Genomic DNA, 22,380 nt, shown 5'->3' with positions numbered 1-22,380 from the left:
GAAGATGGTTTTATTGTTGAAAGACATTTGAGCCATATTGCACTTAGTTTCAGTATGCTTAACTGTCAGTAGATTTTATATATTTGTTTTTTAACCCCCTTTGTCTATAGGTCCCCAGGCCAGCTGATAGGAAGTGTTTCTCCATTGGGACTGAAATTACAGAAGTTTTTAGTCACTTATATTTCTTTTCTTCCAGAAGAAATAAAGAGTATGTATCAGTAAAGAATTTCTTTTTAACTTATTAGCTTAAATTGAAAAAATTTTTTAGAATGTTGATTATAAGCACCATCCTTCTAGGAGAGTCCTGCTGTTGGCTGATGTTAAGTCGCTTCAGTCGTGTCCGACTCTGTGCGACCCCACAGACGGCAGCCCACCAGGCTCCTCTGCCCCTGGGATTCTCCAGGCAAGAACACTGGAGTGGGTTGCCATTTCCTTCTGCAGTGCATGAAAGTGAAAAGTGAAAGTAAAGTCGCTCAGTTGTGCCCGACTCTTAGCGAACTCATGGACTGCAGCCCACCAGGCTCCTCCATCCATGGGATTTTCCAGGCAAGAGTACTGGAGTGGGGTGCCATTGCCTTCTCTGAGGAGAGTCCTAGGATTATTATAATCAGTATTGTCAAACTAGTTCCTTTTTTTCAGGATAATGCAAATTTTGTCAGAATTATGCAAGTGTCCATTGAAATTGAGTACACACTTTCACCTTTGTATATAGCACGGTACCAGTATTGGGATCTGTAGCATGGAAGCGATTATGGAATATATACTGCAGTTTGCCATTCTTTCTAAGTATCTCTATTCAGTTTAAAAAATTAGCAAAATAAGTCAAAGAAAAAAGGAACCTGGGCTTAGGAAAAAGTTATAAACAGAATATCCATTGTGTCAAAATTGTTGCTTTATACATACTGACTTAGAAAGATTAAAAAAGAAGAAAACTTTTTATAAGACCTTGTATCTTAGAAGTGTCCCACTTCTTCGGATTGAGGATGTGTGTTTCTTTCTGATGAGCTCTGTTGGTAAGCAAAGCATGGAACCCGTGTTGCTTTGTTTGCTGAGTAGCAAGATTTCCCCTACTAAGCCTTTTCTTCATTCTAGGCTTTGTGATGTAGAAAGTGACCCTGGTTATGAAATATATATATATATTTTCCTTTTGTATTTAATCTGCATATAGGATGAACAGTGACCAATAGTAATATGTATTCAAAAGTCAGGAAAGAAAGGGAAAAGATGGGCGTTTGTATATCGCAACCTTAGATTTATAGAAATTTGATTGTTTTGGTTACTTTGAAAAAAATTAGAGTGGAGAAGGTAACTGCCAGAACCATTGTTTAGTTTGCTAGCATTTGGAAGTTTATAGCCTGGGGATTAATTTTCTGACCACATGGGCACGTCCTGTGTGTATACCACAGTGTGAACGAGATGTTGGTGGTCAGCACCCCGCAGAGTCTGAGAGCCTGGTGTTTGTGGTTGTACCAGATGCATGACAGACCCTTGTTAATGTGGTGAGTGAGTGAGAAATAGAAGCTCGACAGTTGCCATCTTCCTTGTGTTGTGAGAGAGGCGTTAGGCAAAAGATGGGAACTTAAATAGTCCAGCAAGAATGAGGGCAAGTAAACTGTCTACTTACAGGTTTTACTTTGTAATTTTTTTCTGTCAGTGATTCCCAGTGAATATATTAAGCATACCTGGCTTTGGGCTAGGCATTTTGGGAAATACAAAATACATGTCATATCCTTTTGGGATTGTCCAAGGATTTCTTAAAAGTGATTTCTTAAAAGATTTCTACAATGATGATCTGAGGAAACAGGCATTTTCATTGACTATGTGACTTAAAGACCCTTAAGACATCACATATTAGCAGAGAAAGTGGGATAGAGCACCATCCTTGTGTATCTCAAAATAGAGTAATTGTAGTGTAGATAAGAAATAACCTGTGAGAAAGAGCTAATATTACTGTTTGCAGATTCCAGAGGCCAGATACCAATGGTATTTTTCTTTAACATCTCCAACAAAAGAATGGTTTCCAACAGTAAAAAATTTATCTTTTACCTTAACTTAAAATATACACACACACACACACACGCACACACATATATATATATAAAACTGCTTGTTATCAGAGTATGTACAATATACTAGAATACTCACCTTACTAAAAGGGAATGAATTTGAAATAACATTGATTTTTTTTTTATCAGCTTTATTGAGATATAATTCACACATCATAAAATTTACCCTTTTAAATTGTTCAGTGGTTTTTAGTATATTCACAAATTTGTACAACCATCACCACTAATTTCAGAATATTTTCATTATCCCCCAAAGAAACTCCATGCCCATAAGTAATCATCTCATTTTCCGTCTCCCCCAGCTTCTGTCAGACACGAGTTTATTTTCTGTCTCTATAGATTTGCTTATTCTAAACATTTCATATAAGAAGAATCATATAATATATGGTCTTTTATTTTATGTCTGGTTTCTTTTTGCTTGAAAGTGAAAGTGAAGTCGCTCAGTCGTGTCCGACTCTTTGGGACCCCATGGACTGTAGCCTACTAGGCTCCTCCCTCCATGAGATTCTCCAGGCAACAGTACTGGAGTGGGTTGCCATTTCCTTCTCCAGGGGATCTTCCCAACCCAGGGATCAAACCTGGCTCTCTCGCATTCCAGGCAGACGCTTTAACCTCTTATAACATGTATCATTCCTTTTTGTAGCTGAATAATAATACAATGATAATATTATAGATACTTCACATTCTGTTTATCCATTCATCAGTAGATATTTGGATTGTTTCTACTTTTAACTACTAATATGAATTACTCCTGTGACTATTCATATACAAGTTTTTATACGAATATAATCTGTCACTTCTCTTAATTATATACCTAGGGGTGGAATTATTGGGTAATATGGTAACTCTGTTTTTAATTTTTAGAGGAGCTACTATTACATTCTCACCAGGAATGTCTGAGACTTCAGTGCCTCCACATCCTGTTAACACTTGTTATCACCTGTCCTTTGGATTAGAGCCATCCTAATGGGTGTGACGTTGTATCTCATTATGGTTTTATTTGCATTTCCCTATGTAGTGTCTGATGATTTGAGCATCTTCTCATGTGCCTGTTAGCAACAATGATGTCTTAAAACTTTTTCTTTCAGGTAGTTTCCTGTTAAAATTTATTCAGAAGATGACGAGCAGACATTGGTGTGCTGTTCCCATTTTGTTTCTATCCAAGGCTTTGGCAAATGTCCCAAGATGTAAAGCCTTGGGTATGGAAGGACTTCTTGCCCTCAGGTAATTTTCTCTTGTGTATCTTCATATGTGGTTATTTGTCATAACTTTCCTTAGTAAATTAAGTGTTCTCTGCTGCTTTAATCCATGGTGAGTGGTTTTAGTTAATATTGGCATCCTGATTTTCACTCTTAATTTTATAGAAGCAAAAAGCAAATTAAAAAATCTATTCATGGGGATTTCCCTGATGGTCCAGTGGTTAAGACCCCACACTTACACTGCAAGGGGGCACAGGTTCAGTCCCTAGGTGGAGAACTAAGATCCCACATGCTGTTGAACTTAACTTTGTTTTATGAATTACTAATTTAAATGTTAATAAATGCCATAATATATACTGTTGGATTTTGACCACTTTAAAAATAAGGCCAGTGTTTTTATTAAATATCGGTATTGATTACCAATTATTTCCAAAATGTGCTTTGAAAGTGTCTTGTTAGTTTTTAAAGATTCTTTTTCATATTAAAATTGTACTCTACTAGAGGCCTTACTTATTTAATAGCTTTGCAGCTCTCCTGACAGTGACTTTCTGCGTTAGAAAGTGTAGATATTATAAATCAAGTTGTCAGTAGCTACAGATGATCACAGTATTCTCTGAGCCCATGGGAGTGCGTGTGTTTTCTCCACCATCAGGGACGTTCTGCAGTGCACCATGATCACACATCAGATCCTGCTGAGAGGGGCAGCGCAGTGCTATCTCCTCCAGACCGCCATGAATCTGGTAGACGTGGTAAGCTGATCTTTCTTACTCACCTTAACTTCAGTTTGAGAGTCTTTCTCAGTGAGTGGGAGTTCGTTAAAGAGTTTACACAGCAGGCCTGTGATGCTGTCATTAGAAAGCCCTGTTCATAAGATTGGCCCTTGGCTGGCATCTGGAACCTGGATTTCAGGAGGGCTCCCACCATCCCGGTACCATGCCTGCAGGGCTCATGAAAACAGTGTGATCTTCACTGAAAACTGCTTTCCTTCTGGGGCTCTGAAGTTGTAGGTGCCGTGCGCAGGGCGTCTGTGTGACCAGCGCCCCAGTGAAAATGCTGGGCACTGGTTCTCTAAGGAGCCCTTCTGGTAGGCATTTTACCTGTTGGTAGGGAAGCTTGCGACCATACTGGGAGACTATTCTTGGAATCTTTCACCTGGTTTCCTCTGTATTTTTTCTGCACATCTTCCAGGAACTTGACATTCAAAGAACATCCTTATTCTTTTTTTCACAGAGCTCCAGTAACACACTATTATTGAGAACAGGGGTCAGCAGACTTTTTTGTGAAGGGCTGGATTGATATATTTTAGGTTTTTTGAGTCATACAATTTCTATTCAGTTCAGTTCAGTTCAGTCGCTCAGTTGTGTCCGATTCTTTGCGACCCCATGAACCACAGCACGCCAGGCCTCCCAGTCCATCACCAACTTCTGGAGTCCACCCAAACCCATGTCCATCGAGTCAGTGATGCCATCCAACCATCTCATCCTCTGTCGTCCCCTTCTCCTCCTGCCCCCAATCTTTCACAGCATCAGGGTCTTTACAAATGAGTAAGCTTTTCACATCAGGTGGCCAAAGTATTGGAATTTCAGCCTCAACATCAGTCCTTCCAATGAACACCCAGGACTGATCTCCTTTAGGATGGACTGGTTGGATCTCCTCGCAATCCAAGGGACTCTCAAGAGTCTTCTCCAACACCACAGTTCAAAAGCGTCAATTCTTAGGTGCTCAGCTTTCTTTATAGTCCAACTCTCACATCCATACATGACCACTGGAAAAACCATGGCCTTGACTAGATGGACCTTTGTTGGCAAAGTAATGTCTCTGCTTTTGAATATGCTGTCTAGGTTGGTCATAACTCTCTTTCCAAGGAGTAAGCGTCTTTTAATTTCATGGCTGCAGTCGCCATCTGCAGTGATTTTGGAGCCCAGAAAAATAAAGTCTGACACTGTTTCCACTGTTTTCCCATCTATCTGCCATGAAGTGATGAGGCCAGGTGCCATGATCTTAGTTTTCTGAATGTTGAGCTTTAAGCCAACTTTTTCACTCTTCTCCTTCACTTTCATCAAGAGGCTCTTTAGTTCTTCTTCACTTACTGCCGTAAGGGTGGTGTCATCTGCATATCTGAGGTTATTGATATTTCTCTGGACAATCTTGATTCCAGCTTGTGCTTCTTCCAGCCCAGCACTTCTCATGATGTACTCTGCATATAAGTTAAATAAGCAGGGTGACAATATACAGGTTTGACGTACTCCTTTTCCTATTTGGAAGCAGTCTGTTGTTCCATGTCCACTTCTAACTGTTGCTTCCTGACCTGCATACAGATTTCTCAAGAGGCAGGTCAAGTGGTCTGGTATTCCCATCTCTTTCAGAATTTTCCACAGTTTATTGTGATCCACACAGTCAAAGGCTTTGGTGTAGTCAATAAAGCAGAAATAGATGTTTTTCTGGAACTGTCTTGCATTTTTGATGATCCAGCAGATATTGGCAGTTTGATCTCTATTACAGCTACTCCAAAGCAACCATAGACCATTTACAAATAAGGGGGCATGGCTATGTTCTAGTAAAACTTTACTCACAAAACAGGCTGTGAGTGACTTTGCCAACCCCAGATTTAGAGCTGCTGCTGCTGCTGCTAAGTTGCTTCAGTCGTGTCCAACTCTGTGCAACCCCATAGACGGCAGCCCACCAGACTACCCCATCCCTGGGATTCTCCAGGCAAGAATACTGGAGTGGGTTGCCATTTCCTTCTCCAATGCAAAAAAGTGAAAAGTCAAAGTGAAGTCGCTCAGTCGTATCTGACTCTTAGCGACCCCATGGACTGCAGCCTACCAGGCTCCTCCATCCATGGGATTTTCCAGGCAAGAGTACTGGAGTGGGGTGCCATTGCCTTCTCCTAGACTTAGAGCAGGGTGTCTTAATTGGAGATGTGTGACCTTAAGGGAATAAAAAGATTTGGGTGGTTTTCTGAAGGCTGAGGGTAGTTTTTGTGGGTTTGAAAAACAAAGATTCACTTTTGATGTAAATAATAAGTAATTCTTATAGGATGTTTCTGGTTTTTGCTTTTAGATTATACCACTTTATCTCAGAGATAGTAATCTCGATTTTAAGGAAAATAGATTTATAAAGTAATCTTTCATTTTATATAACGGTTAGCTGTTTATAATCAAACTCTTCATTTTGAAAGTTGAATATTTCCTTTTTAAAAATATAGCTCTTGATTTAACTAATAGTATTCTACTTTAAATAATATGCTAGATTGGTTTTACAGTGATGTTCATTCAGTTAAACATTTTTCAGTGAGTAATTTTTTAAAACTGCCCTTCCCGCAGGAGAAAGTGTCACTCTCTGACATCTCAACTTTTCTCATGTCAGTGAGACAAGAGGAGTCATTAGGACGAGGAACTTCACTGTGGATGGAGGTGAGACTGAAAATAATGATAAGGTCTTTGAAGACTTTGTGAAAAATGGTTTCTGGTTGAATTCACTACTGGCCTTTCTTGTTATCTGTCAACAGAGGTTTTTAAAAAAAGTTTATTTGCTTTGAGTGGACCTAACCAATAATGTTGTTAGAATTCCTGTGGAGAAGTGGGAGACAGAAAGTGAAATAGAGATGGAACTATTCTAGAGAAGATAGTGTTACTGGGCAGATCTCGATTCCAGATACGAGTACTGAAAGTCCTGATGGGAGTACTGATGACGTTAGACTCGAGAACAGTGACACAAATATCTACTCGGGTTCCCGACCCTGACATTTCGGTGATCTGTAATTCTTCTGACTTCTTGCATCTCGTGCGTCATGAAACCCTAAGTGTGTTGCAGTGGATGGAGAAAAGTCGTGGTGATTATGAGTAAAGTTGGTATAAACATTTGCATACCGATTTTTGTGTGACCGTGACTTCTTAACTCATTTGCGTTGGTTTCAAGGAACACGGTTTCTAGATTGTGTAAGAAGCATATGTTTAGTTTTTTTAAGAAACTGCCTTCCATATCCATGATTCCTCCATGTCAGGACCCATACAACCATGGATCATGAAATGCCGTAGTATTTACTATTGAAAAAAATCCATGTGTAAGTGGACCTGCAGTGTAAACGCATGTTGTTCATGGGTCAACTATATTTTAAAATGCACATATGATAGAAAATAAACTTGCAAGGAGGGTAGGAGCTTTCCTTATAACTTACATTTCAAATTCTACATTCTCTCAAAAATAAATCCTTGTTTTAGTATATGAAGACGAAGTGCATTTTAAGGTTGTAATTTGTTTTACATAATGTGTTGTTATTCATAGAGATGTTCTTTACAGCACCTTATCAAAATGTACATTTTATATTAGATGCTTTAAAAATTCTTGCCTGTTAATGAAGTTTATAAGTTCTTTGAGGAGTTTAGAAAACAGTCACACACGTATGTGAATATACTCACATACATACATACATACGAACATTTTTTCTGTATGAACTGTGTGTGAAGCTCAATCATGACAATAAACATTCTGTTCCTTTGTTGTGTTCAGTTATCTAAATTCAGTTTATTGTGGAAGAAAGAAAATTAATTAGGGAAATTAGAAGCCCTTTGTTCAGTTAGACTTTCAAAATAAGTGATAACTGTTTTCTTTTTCAGCTTTGTGATTGGTTGCGTATTAACGAAAGCTATTTCAAGCAATCCTCAAGTTGTAGCTCCACTGGACTTCACGAGACTTCTTCTTTAAATGCTTATGTCAGGAACCTAGTGCAAGAGTATATTAGGTCATCTGCCTGGGAAGGTAAGTCTGAGATCATTTTTATGGACTGATGTAACCAAAACATTTTCTAAGAACTTTCTATTGGTTTTTCAAATTGAAAATATATGCCAAATATATGCTGATTTATGGATGTCAAACTTGTATTTCAGCCAAGTAATGTGAATAAACTTTATGTAAAAATACTGTTTCCTAACTTGCACTTTATCTGTTCTAGAACTTGAGATTTTAAACCATCTTAAATGTTTTGAGAAACTAGTAAGTTGTCTGAGAAGGAATTGAACACAAATACATTTATTAATTTATTCTACGGTTACTGAATCTTTGTCAGCTAGATTTTGCAGATGTGTGTTTGGAGCCTCTGTAGTGGAAATATTTGTAGATAAATCTGTTTATCTTTTGTTTGTTTTCCAAGTGTTACATTTAGTGTCAGCTGATTATGAAAAGTAGTTTTAGAGAAAAATTGTATTTGAAAGAATGGTTTTGTTAGTTTCTTTTTTTACCAGATACTTAGGAGAACATCAAATGCACTGAGTGAGGGAAGAACTATGAGTAGATTCATTAATTAGGATTCTTTCTACATTTCTAACGCTTCCTCATCATTAAAGTCATTAGTGATAATTTGGGTAAATTGCGTCTTTGAATTTAACATGTCTTCAATTTGCTGGCTTTGTCTCAGACCAAGTCATTTTTATCTCCTGACTTCTCTAATCTGATTATGGAATAGGTCTTAAATGATCAGATAATTATCCTTCCAAAATACATGAGTTTATCTGTTTGTCCTTTTTGGAACATTTTGCTTTTGTGTTTTATTGTCTCTCTTGTCTAGTAAATTTACAGTTTCTTGGAAGGTTCTGTTGTTAGGCCTATGCTGCTGCTAAGTCGCTTCAGTCTGTCCGACTCTGTGCGACCCCACAGATGGCAGCCCACCAGGCTCCCCAGTCCCTGGGATTCTCCAGGCAAGGATACTGGAGTGGGTTGCCATTTCCTTCTCCAATGCATGAAAGTGAAAAGTGAAAGTGAAGTTGTTCAGTCGTGTCCGACTCTTAGTGACCCCATGGACTGCAGCCTACCAGGCTCCTCCGTCCATGGGATTTTCCAGGCAAGAGTACTGGAGTGGGGTGCCATTGCCTTCTCCGTGTTAGGCCTATAAAAGTAAATAAATTTTAGTCCCTATTGGAGGGAGCATAGATTAAACACCCTGAAATATCTATATAACTTGTCTTAAAACTCAGTCTATAACAGCATCAGGTCTGATTAAATCATTCAAAATTGGATAAAATAAGATTTTTAGAGTTTCTTCCTTAACATTTCTGGGACTTAAACTGTTTAATATAAGTTTTTAAAAAACTGATCTCAAGTGCAAAGGAGGCGTGTGTGTGTATGTGTAATATTTTGTTTGACTCTTAATGCCCTTGGCTAAGTGCCTTTATAAAATTTTAGTTTGATTGACAATTACTGGGCAGTTTTCAGAACAAGGCAATAAATTCCAAAGCAAACATGATTTAGCTTGAATTTTTGAGCATAAAATACATATAACACTCAGATTTGTTTTTATAAAAAAAATCATCAGCTCAAACATTTTTTAGTCAAATTCTACACCTAAAGTAGTGTTTTTCTTTGGGTTTCATGTGATCGGTACAGATAGATTTTACACTGATTATTCAGCAACTGTATGTCAAGTGTTTTCGAAGTGCCAGACACTGGAGTTACAGAGATAAAAGATATGTCCTCTACCCTCAGAGAACATAGGCCAACAAGGAAATTGATAAGTAAACAGCTAATCTTAACACGATGCCTTGAAAGCCATAAGCACTAGGATGGGGCCCCAGGGTCGGGGCTCCTGATCAGAACTTGTAGACCTGTGGGGGATCAGGAGAGGTTGCTGGATGAGGTGAACAGAAATTAAGGTGGAAAGGGAGGAGTATCCTGCAAGGCTTGGATGCACTTACATCCAGGGAGCTTGAAAGTAGATAGACCTCCACCAGTGTCTGTCTGTAGTATGGAGCCCAGGTTGGAATGGTTAAGAGGTGGTTAAGAGAGGATGGATATATATTCGGTAGCTATGTACCACATCATATATATGATGTGTACAAAAAATGCAGCAACAACCAAAACCACACAAAACCAGCATCATCAACAAGCAAAAAATGTGGGAGCACTTTCAGAGCAGAGTTTCTGAATCAGAGAAAGTGAGACAGTTTGCAAACAGCAGTAACAGTGGGTCAGAGCTTGGAATTGTTGAAATTAACCAAAGAGTGAAATATATTGAAGAAATTTATACTTACACAGTTCATCAGAAAGGGTGCCTACTTAAAATGTAACCAAGATACCTGAGGAAAAATCCCAAAGTAGTATATACTACAGCTGAACAACCATTTTAGAAACAGCTTTATTGACATATAACTGACATACATTAAATTGCACATATTTAAACTTTATACAGTGTGATGGGTTTGACCTCTGTGTATTGCGTATGAACCATTAGCATAGCAAGATAATGAACCTGGCAGTCACTCCCCAGTGTCTTCGTGCCTGTTTGCCACCTGTGGCTCCCGCTCCTGTCTGTTCCTCTGCATCCGCAGACACCTGGACACGCTTTCTGACACTAGTTTGCATTTTCTAGAATTACAGTCAGTTTGTAGAATTCGTAGTAGCAAAATTTGACTGATAATTCAGGGTTAACTTGGCATTAAGATGACTAAAGATAGCCAGTGACCTTTGGTTTCTTTAAAACCATTCTTGCCTATACTTTTCCAGCCTCAGTGAGAGAAGGGGGAGAAGGTGTAAAGAATTCTTTGCCAGTGGTTCTCAGAGCATGATTTCCAGACCAGCAATATCAACATCACCTGGAAACTGTTTAGAACTGCAAATTCTCAAACTATCCCACACCTGCTGAAACAACTCTGGGTGTGGGGTTTACCCTCTGTGTTTTAAGAGGCCCTCAGGGGGAATTCTAAACCACGTGCTGAGGTTTGACACCCATTGTTCTGTAGCCTGGATTTCTCTTAGTATGGCAGTAGAGGACGCAGGAAGCAGCCCTACAGCAAAAATCTCTGCTAGAGTGTCCTCCACTGGAGTAGTCAGGCACTCTGTTATTGACCTAGTCCTGTGACTCTCCTTAAAATCAGGAATCTTTAAAAATCCATTAAACTTCTGATTTATAACTTTCCCTTTCACTTACCCAAAGTGAAAAGTTGTTTAGGACTTCAAAAAGTGCCACTGTGATTGGAAACATTCTCAAATAGCACCCCTGCCCCACTCCCATCTCCTAGAAGGGCCTCAAAAGGTATCTCATTATATGATTGCTAGAAAATGTAAGGAACTGAGTAGCGTATTGGTATTTCAGTTTAGTCTTTGTTAACGATGAGTTTTTATATGTAAATGTGGGATATAAAGCACTTAATGTGAGTAAAAAGGGTTTATCATTCTTATGATAGAATGATAGAGAGCAAGTTTCAATAATTCACTCTTATAAAAAGCACATAAATTTAACCTACTAAATTATTTTGGAAAGCACCAACATTTAGATTATCTAAAAATACACATTTCTTCAGTTCAGTTCAGTTGCTCATTTGTGTCCGTCTCTTTGAGACCCCATGAACTGCAGCACGCCAGGCCTCCCTGTCCACCGCCAACTCCCGGAGTCCACCCAAACCCATGTCCATCGAGTCAGTGATGCCATCCAACCATCTCATCCTCTGTCGTTCCCTTCTCCTGCCCTCAGTCTTTCACAGCATCAGGGTCTTTACAAATGAGTCAGCTCTTTGCATCAGGCGGCCAAAGTATTAGAGTTTCAGCCTCAACATCAGTCCTTCCCATAAACACCCAGGACTGATCTCCTTTAGGATGGACTGGTTGGATCTCCTCGCAGTCCAAGGGACTCTCAAGAGTCTTCTCTAACACCACAGTTCAAAAGCGTCAATTCTTAGGTGCTCAGCTTTCTTTATAGTCCAACTCAATTCACATCTATACATGACTACTGGAAAAACCATGGCCTTGACTAGATGGACCTTTGTTGGCAAAGTAATGTCTCTGCTTTTTAATATGCTGTCTAGGTTGGTCATAACTCTCTTTCCAAGAAGTAAGCGTCTTTTAATTTCATGGCTGCAATCGCCATCTGCAGTGATTTTGGAGCCCAGAAAAATAAAGTCTCTCACTGTTTTTGTTGTTTCCCCATCTATTTGCCATGAAGTGATGGGACCAGATGCCATGATCTTCGTTTTCTGAATGTTGAACTTTAAGCCAACTTTTTTACTCTCGTCTTTCACTTTCATCAAGAGGCTCTTTAGTTCCTCTTCACTTTCTGCCATAAGGGTGGTTTCATCTGCATATCTGAGGTTATTGATATTTCTCCTGGCAATCTTGATTCCAGCTTGTGCTTCTTCCAACCCAGCATTTCTCATGATGTACTCTGCATATAAGTTAAAAAAATAATCAGGCTGACAATATACAGCTTTGATGTACTCCTTTTCCTATTTGGAAGCAGTCTGTTGTTCCATGCCCAGTTCTAACTGTTGCTTCCTGACCTGCATACAGGTTTCTCAAGAGGCAGGTCAGGTGGTGTGGTATGCCCATCTCTTTCAGAATTTTCCGCAGTTTATTGTGATCCACACAGCCTAAGGCTTTGGCCACTAAATGGTATTTATTACATTTTAAAGAATAATAGACAATAAAGTTTATTCTTTTGTTATGTTTTTAAACTAAGTTATCCTCCATGCAAGTGTGTTTTTAGTATTATCTTCTGTACTAGTCTAACACATTTGTACCAAAATAAATTACTCCCAATATGTATTAGAATATTTGAAAATATGTTTTAAGTATTTGAACCTCTGGTCTGGAAAACTAGATAAACTAAATCTTTCTTGGAAGTTGAGGCGAAGAGTATCATCTTATGATAGAATGAAAAGGAGCTCTAGCTATGTTTTACTTTACTTTACCTGGCTTTCAGGAATAGGAAAATACTGATGTTTATCATTTAACCACGTTCTTCCAAAAGTTGTTCTAGAAACTTTGCATATATTACTTAATTTTTAAAATAAACCCAAGAAAAGTCACAGGTTTATTTAGTTTAATTCTGTAGACGATGACCTGAGCTTTCTGAGAGGACAGTCGGCGGTCCCAGGCTCCCATAGCTAACAAGCAGTGCACCTGAGGTTCAGACAGGAGTCTGAGATGTCAAAGCCTTTGTATCTGTATCCACCCCATCCCCTTTCCAGTTCCATTTTAGGGAACTCTCACCTCTCATCCGAGATGCCAGAATTGCCTCTTAACCGGTTACCCTGCATCTAGCTTCCTCTACAATCTCTTTTCCACATTATACCTAGAAAAATCTGTTTAACATAGAAACTTTGATCTTACAGAAGTCTCCTCCCTGTCTTTGTATCCATTCACTTAGACCTCTGGTGGCTTCCTTTTGCTTTTGGGGTGAAGACAGAAACCCCTTACAAGCCTATAAAGTCCCTGGTCTCTCCTGCCTGTTCCTGTAAGGTCATCCTTGGTGCTCCCTCCCACTTTATACCCCAGTCCTTTACCTGGAATATGGCATGCTCTCTGCTGCTTCATAGCCTGGACATGCTCTTCCTTCTGCCCAGAAGGGTCGTGTCTCCCTTCCCCTACCTCATTCTTTCCTAGCTTTTGTACCCAGCCCAGTTGTCCTTGCTTCAGGGTGACTGTCTTACTCTCTAGTTGCACGATTTAGAACACTTACTGCTACTGTCATTCTACATTTGTCTGTATATTCTTTGATGAATGCTCTTCTCTTCTGCACTGTGAATTCCACGAGTATAGGAGCCATTGGGTCTGAGGCCAGTGCATGGCATGCACTCGGCATGCAGAGATGTCTTTGTGTTCACATTTAAGTGTATAAAAATGAACCGTGCTGTGGGGTGTTCTACTGTATTTCTTCTCAGCTGTATTTCTCTCGTGTAATACTGATAAAACATATTCATTTAACTGTTTTATTTTGAAACATCATCTTTGAAGGATTTTGTTAATGCTTTGCAAACCTTAATTATTGTTATTTAAGGAGGAGAAAACAGCTGTATGCCTGATTGGTTTGAAGCCAAGCTTGTTGCTCTGATGGTGTTGCTGGCCATAGATGTAGAAAGAATGAAGAGTCAATATAGGTAAGTGTTTCTAAACTTGAAAAAAAAGGTTGTTTTTTTTTTTTTAAAAAAAGGCTAATCCTGTTTGTAGTCCATATTCAGACTTTTCAGTGATTGGTATGGAATTGATCACAGCTTATTAAAGGAGGAAATTAGAATATGGCATCATACTTAAAGAAATGTTTAAAATTAACAATAAATGAATAGTGCCAGAGTTTTGAACTTGAGAAGTGAAAAACACAACTGTGTATGCACAAATCACTGGTTCTGTATAAGAATATTAGAAGGATGGGTTGTAAGGTCCTAGCGTAAGATTAAGTAAAGACAGTTACTGGATTTTACCCCTTTATAAAATATGTAAATTAAAAAAATAAAATAATAATGATAACAGTCCCATTTATATTTTGAGAAATATGAGCAGATTGTCACCAGATTATAATTATTGCAAAAAGCAGCTTCCTTAGGTAGTCTCTTTGCACATACTATATATCTCTTTTCTAGACCAAGTTTCAGTACTAAAGTTGGTTATAACAGATTTTCACAAATCTTTAGTTCTTTATATTTTTTTGTTAACACGTCTCATTTCCTTGACTAGTATATATTTGTTTTGTTTTTTTTCTGAAATATGGAAGCGAGGTCTCAGCATTTTAATTTGCTGATAAGTTGGATCTAGGATTTTGTTCATACTTCTGCCCAAAACCAAGGACATGTATTGTTCTTGTGCTTTCTTCTCCCGTGAATTGCTGCACTCACTGGGAAAGCATGAGTGGAAAGCCCCGTCCTAACAGGTCGTCCTTAAGAGTAATTCCGTCCAGTGGAATCTTTAGCTAACCAAACTGTAGGTGGAAGACAGTTTCTTCATGCTTTTGAAATGCTTGATTTGGGCATGTCTTTTAATGTCTAGTGAAAAGCGGAGGACACAGAATGTATTAAGGATATTCTTAGATCCTCTCCTGGATGCCCTTGTGAAGTTTGGTACAAATGCCTACATGCCCTTGCTGAAAACTGACCGATGCCTGCAGTTGCTGTTGAAGTTACTGCACACTTGCTTGTTGAAAGGTTCCGGTACCCAAGATGGTGAGGATCAATAGCTTCTGTTGGTGTTTTGCCACGTATATCATTGGTACTCAGGGTATATTGTTGGTACTCAGAATGAGAAGAAATACCTGACCTTTTTCTTTAGCCTCATACATTCAGCAAATATTTGCTGCGTGATGCTGGGGAGGCAGCGTCGAAGGAGCAGACTGCCCGTCCGGAGCTGACATGTTAGCATTTGCGTTCATTGTGCACTGTTGATTCCATATTGATGGAATATGATTTCATTTGCTTTTACTTGTTTTGTTTGTTTGTTTCTATAGGTTCTTATTGATTTCTAGACTATTGAAAATGATCACTATTTCATATATGTTCTAAGCCTAGATCTGTTTCTTATTGACACTGTGTAACAGGTTATAGAAAATAAACTAAAGCGTGAGAATAGCAATAATTTTATAATTACTTGTGCACAGAGGAGCGTGGAGGGCTACAGCCCGTGGGGTCGCAGAGAGTCAGAGACGACTGAGCGACTGAGCACGCAGGCACACACGTGTCCTTAAGCACCTCTGTGTAGAAAATACTTCATCCAGGAAGTACATTGTTGGTAGATGGAAGCACTGAGCACTTCCTTCCTTCCTTAAACTAAGATTTATGTAAAACAGTATTTCAAAACCCATGGACATTAGATATTAGAATTATCAGTGGGTAAGCCTTGGTTCCCAATATTTCTGATCAATTTCATTTGGAATTTTAGAAATTTTCCATTTGGGAAAGAATACTCTAGAGAAGCTTTGGTATCAGGTTAAACTGGAGGATAATATTGAAAGGTTAGATTTTCATATAGACTTGTGAAATATTATAAAAGCTAGTGTCTGAGTTCTGATACTTGTGATAATGATAGCAGAGCCAAATGCTGTGCACATAGCAGTAACTTTTTATAAGATCTTACTCCTTTAGGGCATAAACTTGTGTTCGTTTGACACATCTCGACTGTTGAAAGCACTTGACTCAGTACCCTCAAGCCCAAGACTGGGTCACGGGTGCCTTTTGGAAAATTATTGGGATATTTGATACACGCAAGAATATGAGATAGTTGTATATAAATTATGATGCAAAATAATTATATATCTGTGAATGCACCACCATTGCATCTGTTGCTGAGAACGAATTTGCCCATAACTTCTCAGTCTCTGCCTTTTCCCTCCTCGTTTTGGTTTTTATCTGTGTCACTTCCATATACTTAAAAAGTGATTTTACCACATAAATCAGTTTTCTCACAGTATATTATCTCATTTTCTTGCTTTTAAGCCTTATAGAAATGGTACTCTACTGTAAGAAGTCTTCTGTAACTTTTTCCACTTAGTGCTCTTCTAAGATTAATCCATGTCCTTTCACATAAATACTTCCTCATTTTCCCAGTGGTGTTACCTTCTGCTGTGTGATGACACCACAGTTAAGTGTTCTGTTATTGCTGGACGCTGGATTGCATTTAGTTTACTGCTTTTGTGTACAATACTGATTTGAACACTTGTCTACATGTCTCTTACAGCTTGTGTGTGTCTCTCTAGTGTATGTACCCCCAGGACCAAAATGAGTGGTTCTTAGGGTATGTGTGTATTCAGCTTTTAAGATAGTACAAAATTGTTTTTCCGAGTAGTTGTGTACATATTTTGTGTTCTCCCTTGCAGAATATAAGTTCCCATCGCTCCTCGTGCATCTCTTTTATTATACTGTGAGTAAGAGCCAAGGAAATCCACATTTAGTTTTGGTAGTAGTTGACTTCCAGATAACTGGCAAAACATGTTAGTTTAGTTAACTTTATTTGTAATTGAAGTCTAGTTGATTTACAATGTGTATTCATTTCTACTGTACAGCAAAGTCAGTTTATATACACACACACACACACACACTTGCTTTTTTAAAATACTCTTTTTCATTATGGTGGTGGCTCAGACGGTAAAGCGTCTGCCTACAATGCGGGAGACCCGGGTTCAGTCCCTGGGTCATGAAGATCCCCTGGAGAAGGAAATGGCTACCCAGGCCAGTATTCTTGCCTGGGGAATCCCATGGACGGAGGAGCCTGGTGGGCTACAGTCCAAGGGATTGCAGAGTCAGACACGACTGAGCAACTTCACTTTCACTGAATGTAGTTCTTTGTGCTATACAGTAGGACCTTATTTATCTGTCCTATGTGTAATATCCTACATCTGCTCATTTAGACCTATTTAATTAAAATAGATCTAGCAAATAATCTAGCAACTAACTGCAAGTCCTAGGATAAATGAACACATAATGGTGAAGTCAGAAATAACGAGGTGAAGTCAGCCCTCCATATTTATGGGTTAAACCAACTATAGACTGAAAATATTCAGGGCAAAAAATTCTACAAAGTTCCAAAAAGCAAAACTTGAATTTCCCATGCTTCAGCACATTCTGCAGCAGACCTTGGCTAAGCCTGGATCTGCTGTGAAATGTGTAACGTTAAAACACACTCCTGGGAAATGCAGACACATTTTCACCTACTTACGAGCCATAGCGGCTTATGTGGGAAAACCCATTTTACTTAAAACTCCCCCAAAAGATGTCTTAAAATGTTCAAAATAAACTAAAACCTAATTAATAACCTTGGTGAAATGGTCTCTGCTGTCTGTCAGCTTAAAGCTCTAAATAAATGATGTTCCAATGATTATTTTTTTTTATTCACAGTAACTGTACAATGTTTATTTTTATATTTGAGGAAACATACCATTAGTCAGATTGTAACTCTCCCCTTGTTACATTGGATTCAGTTCAGTCACTCAGTCATGTCCGACTCTTTGCGACCCCATGAATCGCAGCACTCCAGGCCTCCCTGTCCATCACCAACTCCCGGAGTTCACTCAGACTCATGTCCATCGAGTCAGTGATGTCATCCAGCCATCTCATCCTCTGTCGTCCCCTTCTCCTCCTGCCTCCAATCCCTCCCAGCATCAGAGTCTTTTCCAATGAGTCAACTCTTCGCATGAGGTGGCCAAAGTACTGGAGTTTTCAGCTTCAGCATCATTTCCTCCAAAGAAATCCCAGGGCTGGTCTCCTTCAGAGTGGACTGGTTGGATCTCCTTGCAGTCCAAGGGACTCTCAAGAGTCTTCTCCACACCACAGTTCAAAAGCATCAATTCTTCGGCACTCAGCCTTCTTCACAGTCCAACTCTCACATCCATACATTACCACTGGAAAAACCATAGCTTTGACTAGACGGACCTTTGTTGGCAAAGTAATGTCTCTGCTTTTTAATATGCTGTCTAGGTTTGTCATAGCTTTTCTTCCAAGGAGCAAGCGTCTTTTAATTTCATGGCAGCAGTTACCATCTGTAGTGACTTTGGAGCCTGAGAAAATAAAGTCTCTCACTATTTCCGTTGTTTCCCACCTATTTGCTGTGAAGTGATGGGACCGGATGCCATGATCTTAGTTTTTTGAATGTTGAGTTTTAAACCAGCTTTTTCACTCTTAACTCTTCACTTTCAACAAGGGGCTCTTCAGTTCCTCTAAAATCATGGTAATTCTGTGTTTAATTTTTTTTTTTGACTGTGATGTGAGGCCTGTGGGATCTTAGTCCCCGGCCAGGGATTGAACCTGGGCCCCAGCAGTGAAAGCGCCAAGTCCTAACCACTGGACAGCCAGGGAATTCCCTTTGTGTTTAAGTTTTTGGGGAACCACATGTTTTTCATAGTGGCTGTACCATTTAGAATTCCAGTTGGTGGTGCACAAGGCTCTAATTCCTCCACATTCTTGATAACACTTGTTATCTTTTATTTTTCTTATTTTTGATAGTGGCTGTCCTCATGAGTATGAAGTATCATGATTTTGACTGAGCTAGCTTTTTGATCAGTTTAGGTACTGCTTTTGGGATTCAGGTTGTGACTGTCAGTTACAGGAAACAAAACCCTAAACATCATTCTGAACCTCTGCACAGTTTGTATATTGTGATGCAGTGTTAAATTTGAGGATGTGGCAGTGACTGGGGGTCTAAGTGAGAGGTTCTAGAGTCCTGTGGTAACTGACAGGAAACACGATGGTAACAGCAATGCGAACACTGGAAACATGAATAGCACCAACTTCTTCATGTCACTTTGTTCTCTCTTTTTCAAGCCCTAAACCTTCACTTGTAATCTCAAATTAACTTTCTTTCAGTCTAATGGGTTTGAATGAGTCTGTGAAAAGTAGATATTTTTTTATGCTATAAGTTTGAGATATGAGTTGAGAAATAAAAGGCAGAGATTATAGAGGAGAGGAGTTTTCTATTCTTAACTATATTCATTGGTCATTTTCTGGGTTCGTAAAAAACGTTAATTCCGGACTGTTTGCTGGTGGCTGCTTAAACTGGCAAGTGACTCATCCATGAGACACTTCAGAAGCCATAATAGGGCTGTCTTTATAATAGGTAACATGAATGTTTAAAATTAATACTGTGATTTTTAATGCGGTGTGTAATCTTTTTAAAAATTTATCTGTGAGTGATAGATGGCAACATTTTGCTAAATACCTATTTAAATCTTTTGCCTAGTTTTAAATCGAGTTGTTTTCATAATCTTGTATATAATAAGGAGAGTTTGTTATGTATTCTATTAATAGATACAAGTCTTTTGTTGAATATGTGATTTAAAAATATTTTCCCCAAATCTGGAGTTTCTGTTTTTCACTCTCTTAACAGGATCTTTTGTAGAACAGAAGTTTTTCTTTTGATGAAGTGCAGTTTATTTATTACATAATTTTATTTCTTTCTTTTTGGCTGTGCTCGGTCTTCATTGCTGCATGAGCTTTTCCTCTAGTTGCAGCAGGTAGGGGCTGCTCTCCAGTTGCAGTGCCCGGACTTCTGTGGGGCACAAGCTCTCGAGCACAGGCTCAGTAGTCGTGGTACAGGCTTAGCGTGTGGGATCTTTCCAGGTCAGGGATCAGTCCCTGTCTCCTCCATCGGGAGGCAGCTTCTTTACCACTGAGCCACCAGGGAAGCCTCTGCTTTATGGTTTTTTAATTCTTAGATCTAGGATGTAAGCAGAGGTAATTTGTTAAGGTGGGAGGTGAGGTTGAGGTTTGGTTTTTGCCTATGAGTTTCCAGTTGCTCCAGACCATTTGTTGATGAGATTTCCCTTTTTTTGTTGAATTGTCAAAAATTAGTTGGCTGTGGTGGAAACAACCCAAAATAGATGGATGCGTGAATAGATAAGCGATATATGACTGTAAAAAGGAACACAGAAGTACTGACACATGGATGAATCTTGGAAATAATAAGTGAAAGGAGCCAATTGCAAAATGCCATGTAATATGTGATTCCATTTACATGAAGCATCCAGAACAGGCAAATCTAGAGAGACAGACAGTATATCAGTGACTTAGGGCAGGCAGAGGAGGAGGGTTATGGGGTGGTGGCTCAAGGGGATGGGCTTTTCTGTCTGTGGTGATGAAAATGTTCTAAAATTAACTGGTGATGGTTGTACATATCTCTTGACTGTACTGAACACCACTGAAGTACACATTCTTAATGGGTGAATTGTAAAATATGCCATTTATAGCTCAATAAAATTGTTTAAAAACAATTGGCCATGTTTCTGTGGATCTATTTCTGGCTTGTTTTATTGATCTTTATTTTTGTCCCTTTACCAATACTGTACTATTTTGGTTACTGTAGATTTACAATAAGTCTTTAAATAGGTAGTGTGATTCTTTCAAATTTATTCTTTTTTGTCAAAAGTATTTTGAGCTCTTCTAGTGCCTTTGCCTTTCAATATAAACTTTGTAATCAGCTTGTCTGTATTTACAAAAAAAAAAAAAAAAAATCCTACTGGAATTGATTGGAACTGAATTGAATATAAAGATCAGTTTTTTTTTGAGAATTGCTTTCTTTATTGAGGCTTATAATTCATGAATATGGTTTATCTCCCAGTTTATTTAGGCTGCCTTTTATTTCTTTCATCAGAGTGTTTTTTTAAGTCTTCAGCATCTATATCCTGTACAGGTTTTGTTAGGTTTATGTAACATATCTTTGGGGGAAAGATTATTGTAAATGATATATTTTTTAATTTTTTGGTTTTGAATTGGGCTTTGCTAGTATACGGAGAAGGCATTGGCACCCCACTCCAGTACTCTTGCCTGGAAAATCCCACGGATGGAGGACCCTGGTAGGCTGCAGTCCATGGGGTCACTAAGAGTCGGACACGACTGAGCAATTTCACTTTAAGTTTTCATGCATTGGAGAATGAAATGGCAGCCCACTCCAGTGTTCTTGCCTGGAGAATCCCAGGGACTGGGGAGCCTGGTGGGCTGCCGTCTATGGGGTCGCACAGAGTCGGACACGACTGAAGCGACTTAGCAGTAGCAGCAGTTGCTAGTATACAGAAATGTGATTAATTTTTGTGTGTTGACCTGTATCCTGCAACCTTGCTGAAGTGTACTTATTAGTTGAAGTTTTTTTTTTTTTTTTTTAAGATCCTTGGGATTTTTTTGTAGACAGTGATGTCATTTGTGAATGAGGACAGTTACATTTGTAGGGTTTTTCATGGTTTATCCTTTAAATTTCTTTAGAATCTGGGGTCTGAAGTGATTCATTTGTAACTCCTGACTGGTGGTGGTGATCCCCTCTCTCTTTTTAAGACTGGCTAGTATTGACCTTTTCAGAGAAGCAGCTTTTGGTTTCATTGATTTTTCTCTGTTGATTTTTCTCTCTTCAATTTCATTGATTTCTGTTGTTTGCATCTTTCTGCCTGCTTTTGGTTTATTTTGCCTTTTGCTGAAGTTAAGGCAGAAGCTTAGATTATGATTTTAGATCTTCTTTTTTAAAATGACATCAAATGCTATGGATTTTCTTCAGTTTTGTATTATCTGCATCCCACAAATTTTGGTATGTTGTATCTTTAGTTCAGAATTTTTTTTTTTTAAGACTTTCTCTTTTACCCATGAGTTTAGAAATGTATTTGGAGATTTTCCTGTTATCTTTCTGTTATTGCTTTTTGTTTTAATTCTGTTCTAGTCAAGAGAGCACACTTAGTACAATTTCAGCTTTTAAGAATTGTTATTTTGTTAGGGTATGGTTTATTTTGGACTATGTTCCATGCACACTTGGAAAGAATGTGTATTCCGCTATTATTGGATGTGGTGTTCTGTAGATGTCAATTATATCCAGGAGTTTCTTGTTTTTCAGTTTTATATTCTTGGAATTTAGGAGTGTTGAACTCCAACTATAATTTTGGATTTGTCTCCTTC

At 38.7% G+C, this 22,380-nt stretch overlaps 1 protein-coding gene across 8 annotated transcripts in view; it reads left to right on the top strand.

Annotated features, from left to right (window-relative positions):
• TARBP1 (TAR (HIV-1) RNA binding protein 1) overlaps positions 1-22,380 on the top strand; it is a 65,332-nt gene that overhangs the window by 10,641 nt on the left and 32,311 nt on the right. For all 8 annotated transcript variants that reach the window (XR_003509256.1, XR_003509253.1, XR_003509257.1 and 5 more), the window contains exons 6-12: positions 111-208; positions 3,155-3,290; positions 3,918-4,014; positions 6,592-6,681; positions 7,885-8,026; positions 14,031-14,130; positions 15,014-15,186. Coding sequence is in view for 3 of the 8 variants with exons in the window: in XM_027531132.1 (XP_027386933.1) it covers positions 111-208; positions 3,155-3,290; positions 3,918-4,014; positions 6,592-6,681; positions 7,885-8,026; positions 14,031-14,130; positions 15,014-15,186 (836 nt within the window). In the remaining 5 variants the exon portion in view is untranslated. The remainder of the gene's footprint in view (positions 1-110; positions 209-3,154; positions 3,291-3,917; positions 4,015-6,591; positions 6,682-7,884; positions 8,027-14,030; positions 14,131-15,013; positions 15,187-22,380) is intronic.

Source organism: Bos indicus x Bos taurus, chromosome 28 (genome assembly GCF_003369695.1).
Source record: "Bos indicus x Bos taurus breed Angus x Brahman F1 hybrid chromosome 28, Bos_hybrid_MaternalHap_v2.0, whole genome shotgun sequence".
Lineage (NCBI taxonomy): Eukaryota > Metazoa > Chordata > Mammalia > Artiodactyla > Bovidae > Bos > Bos indicus x Bos taurus.
This window is presented reverse-complemented; position numbering and strand designations above follow the sequence as displayed.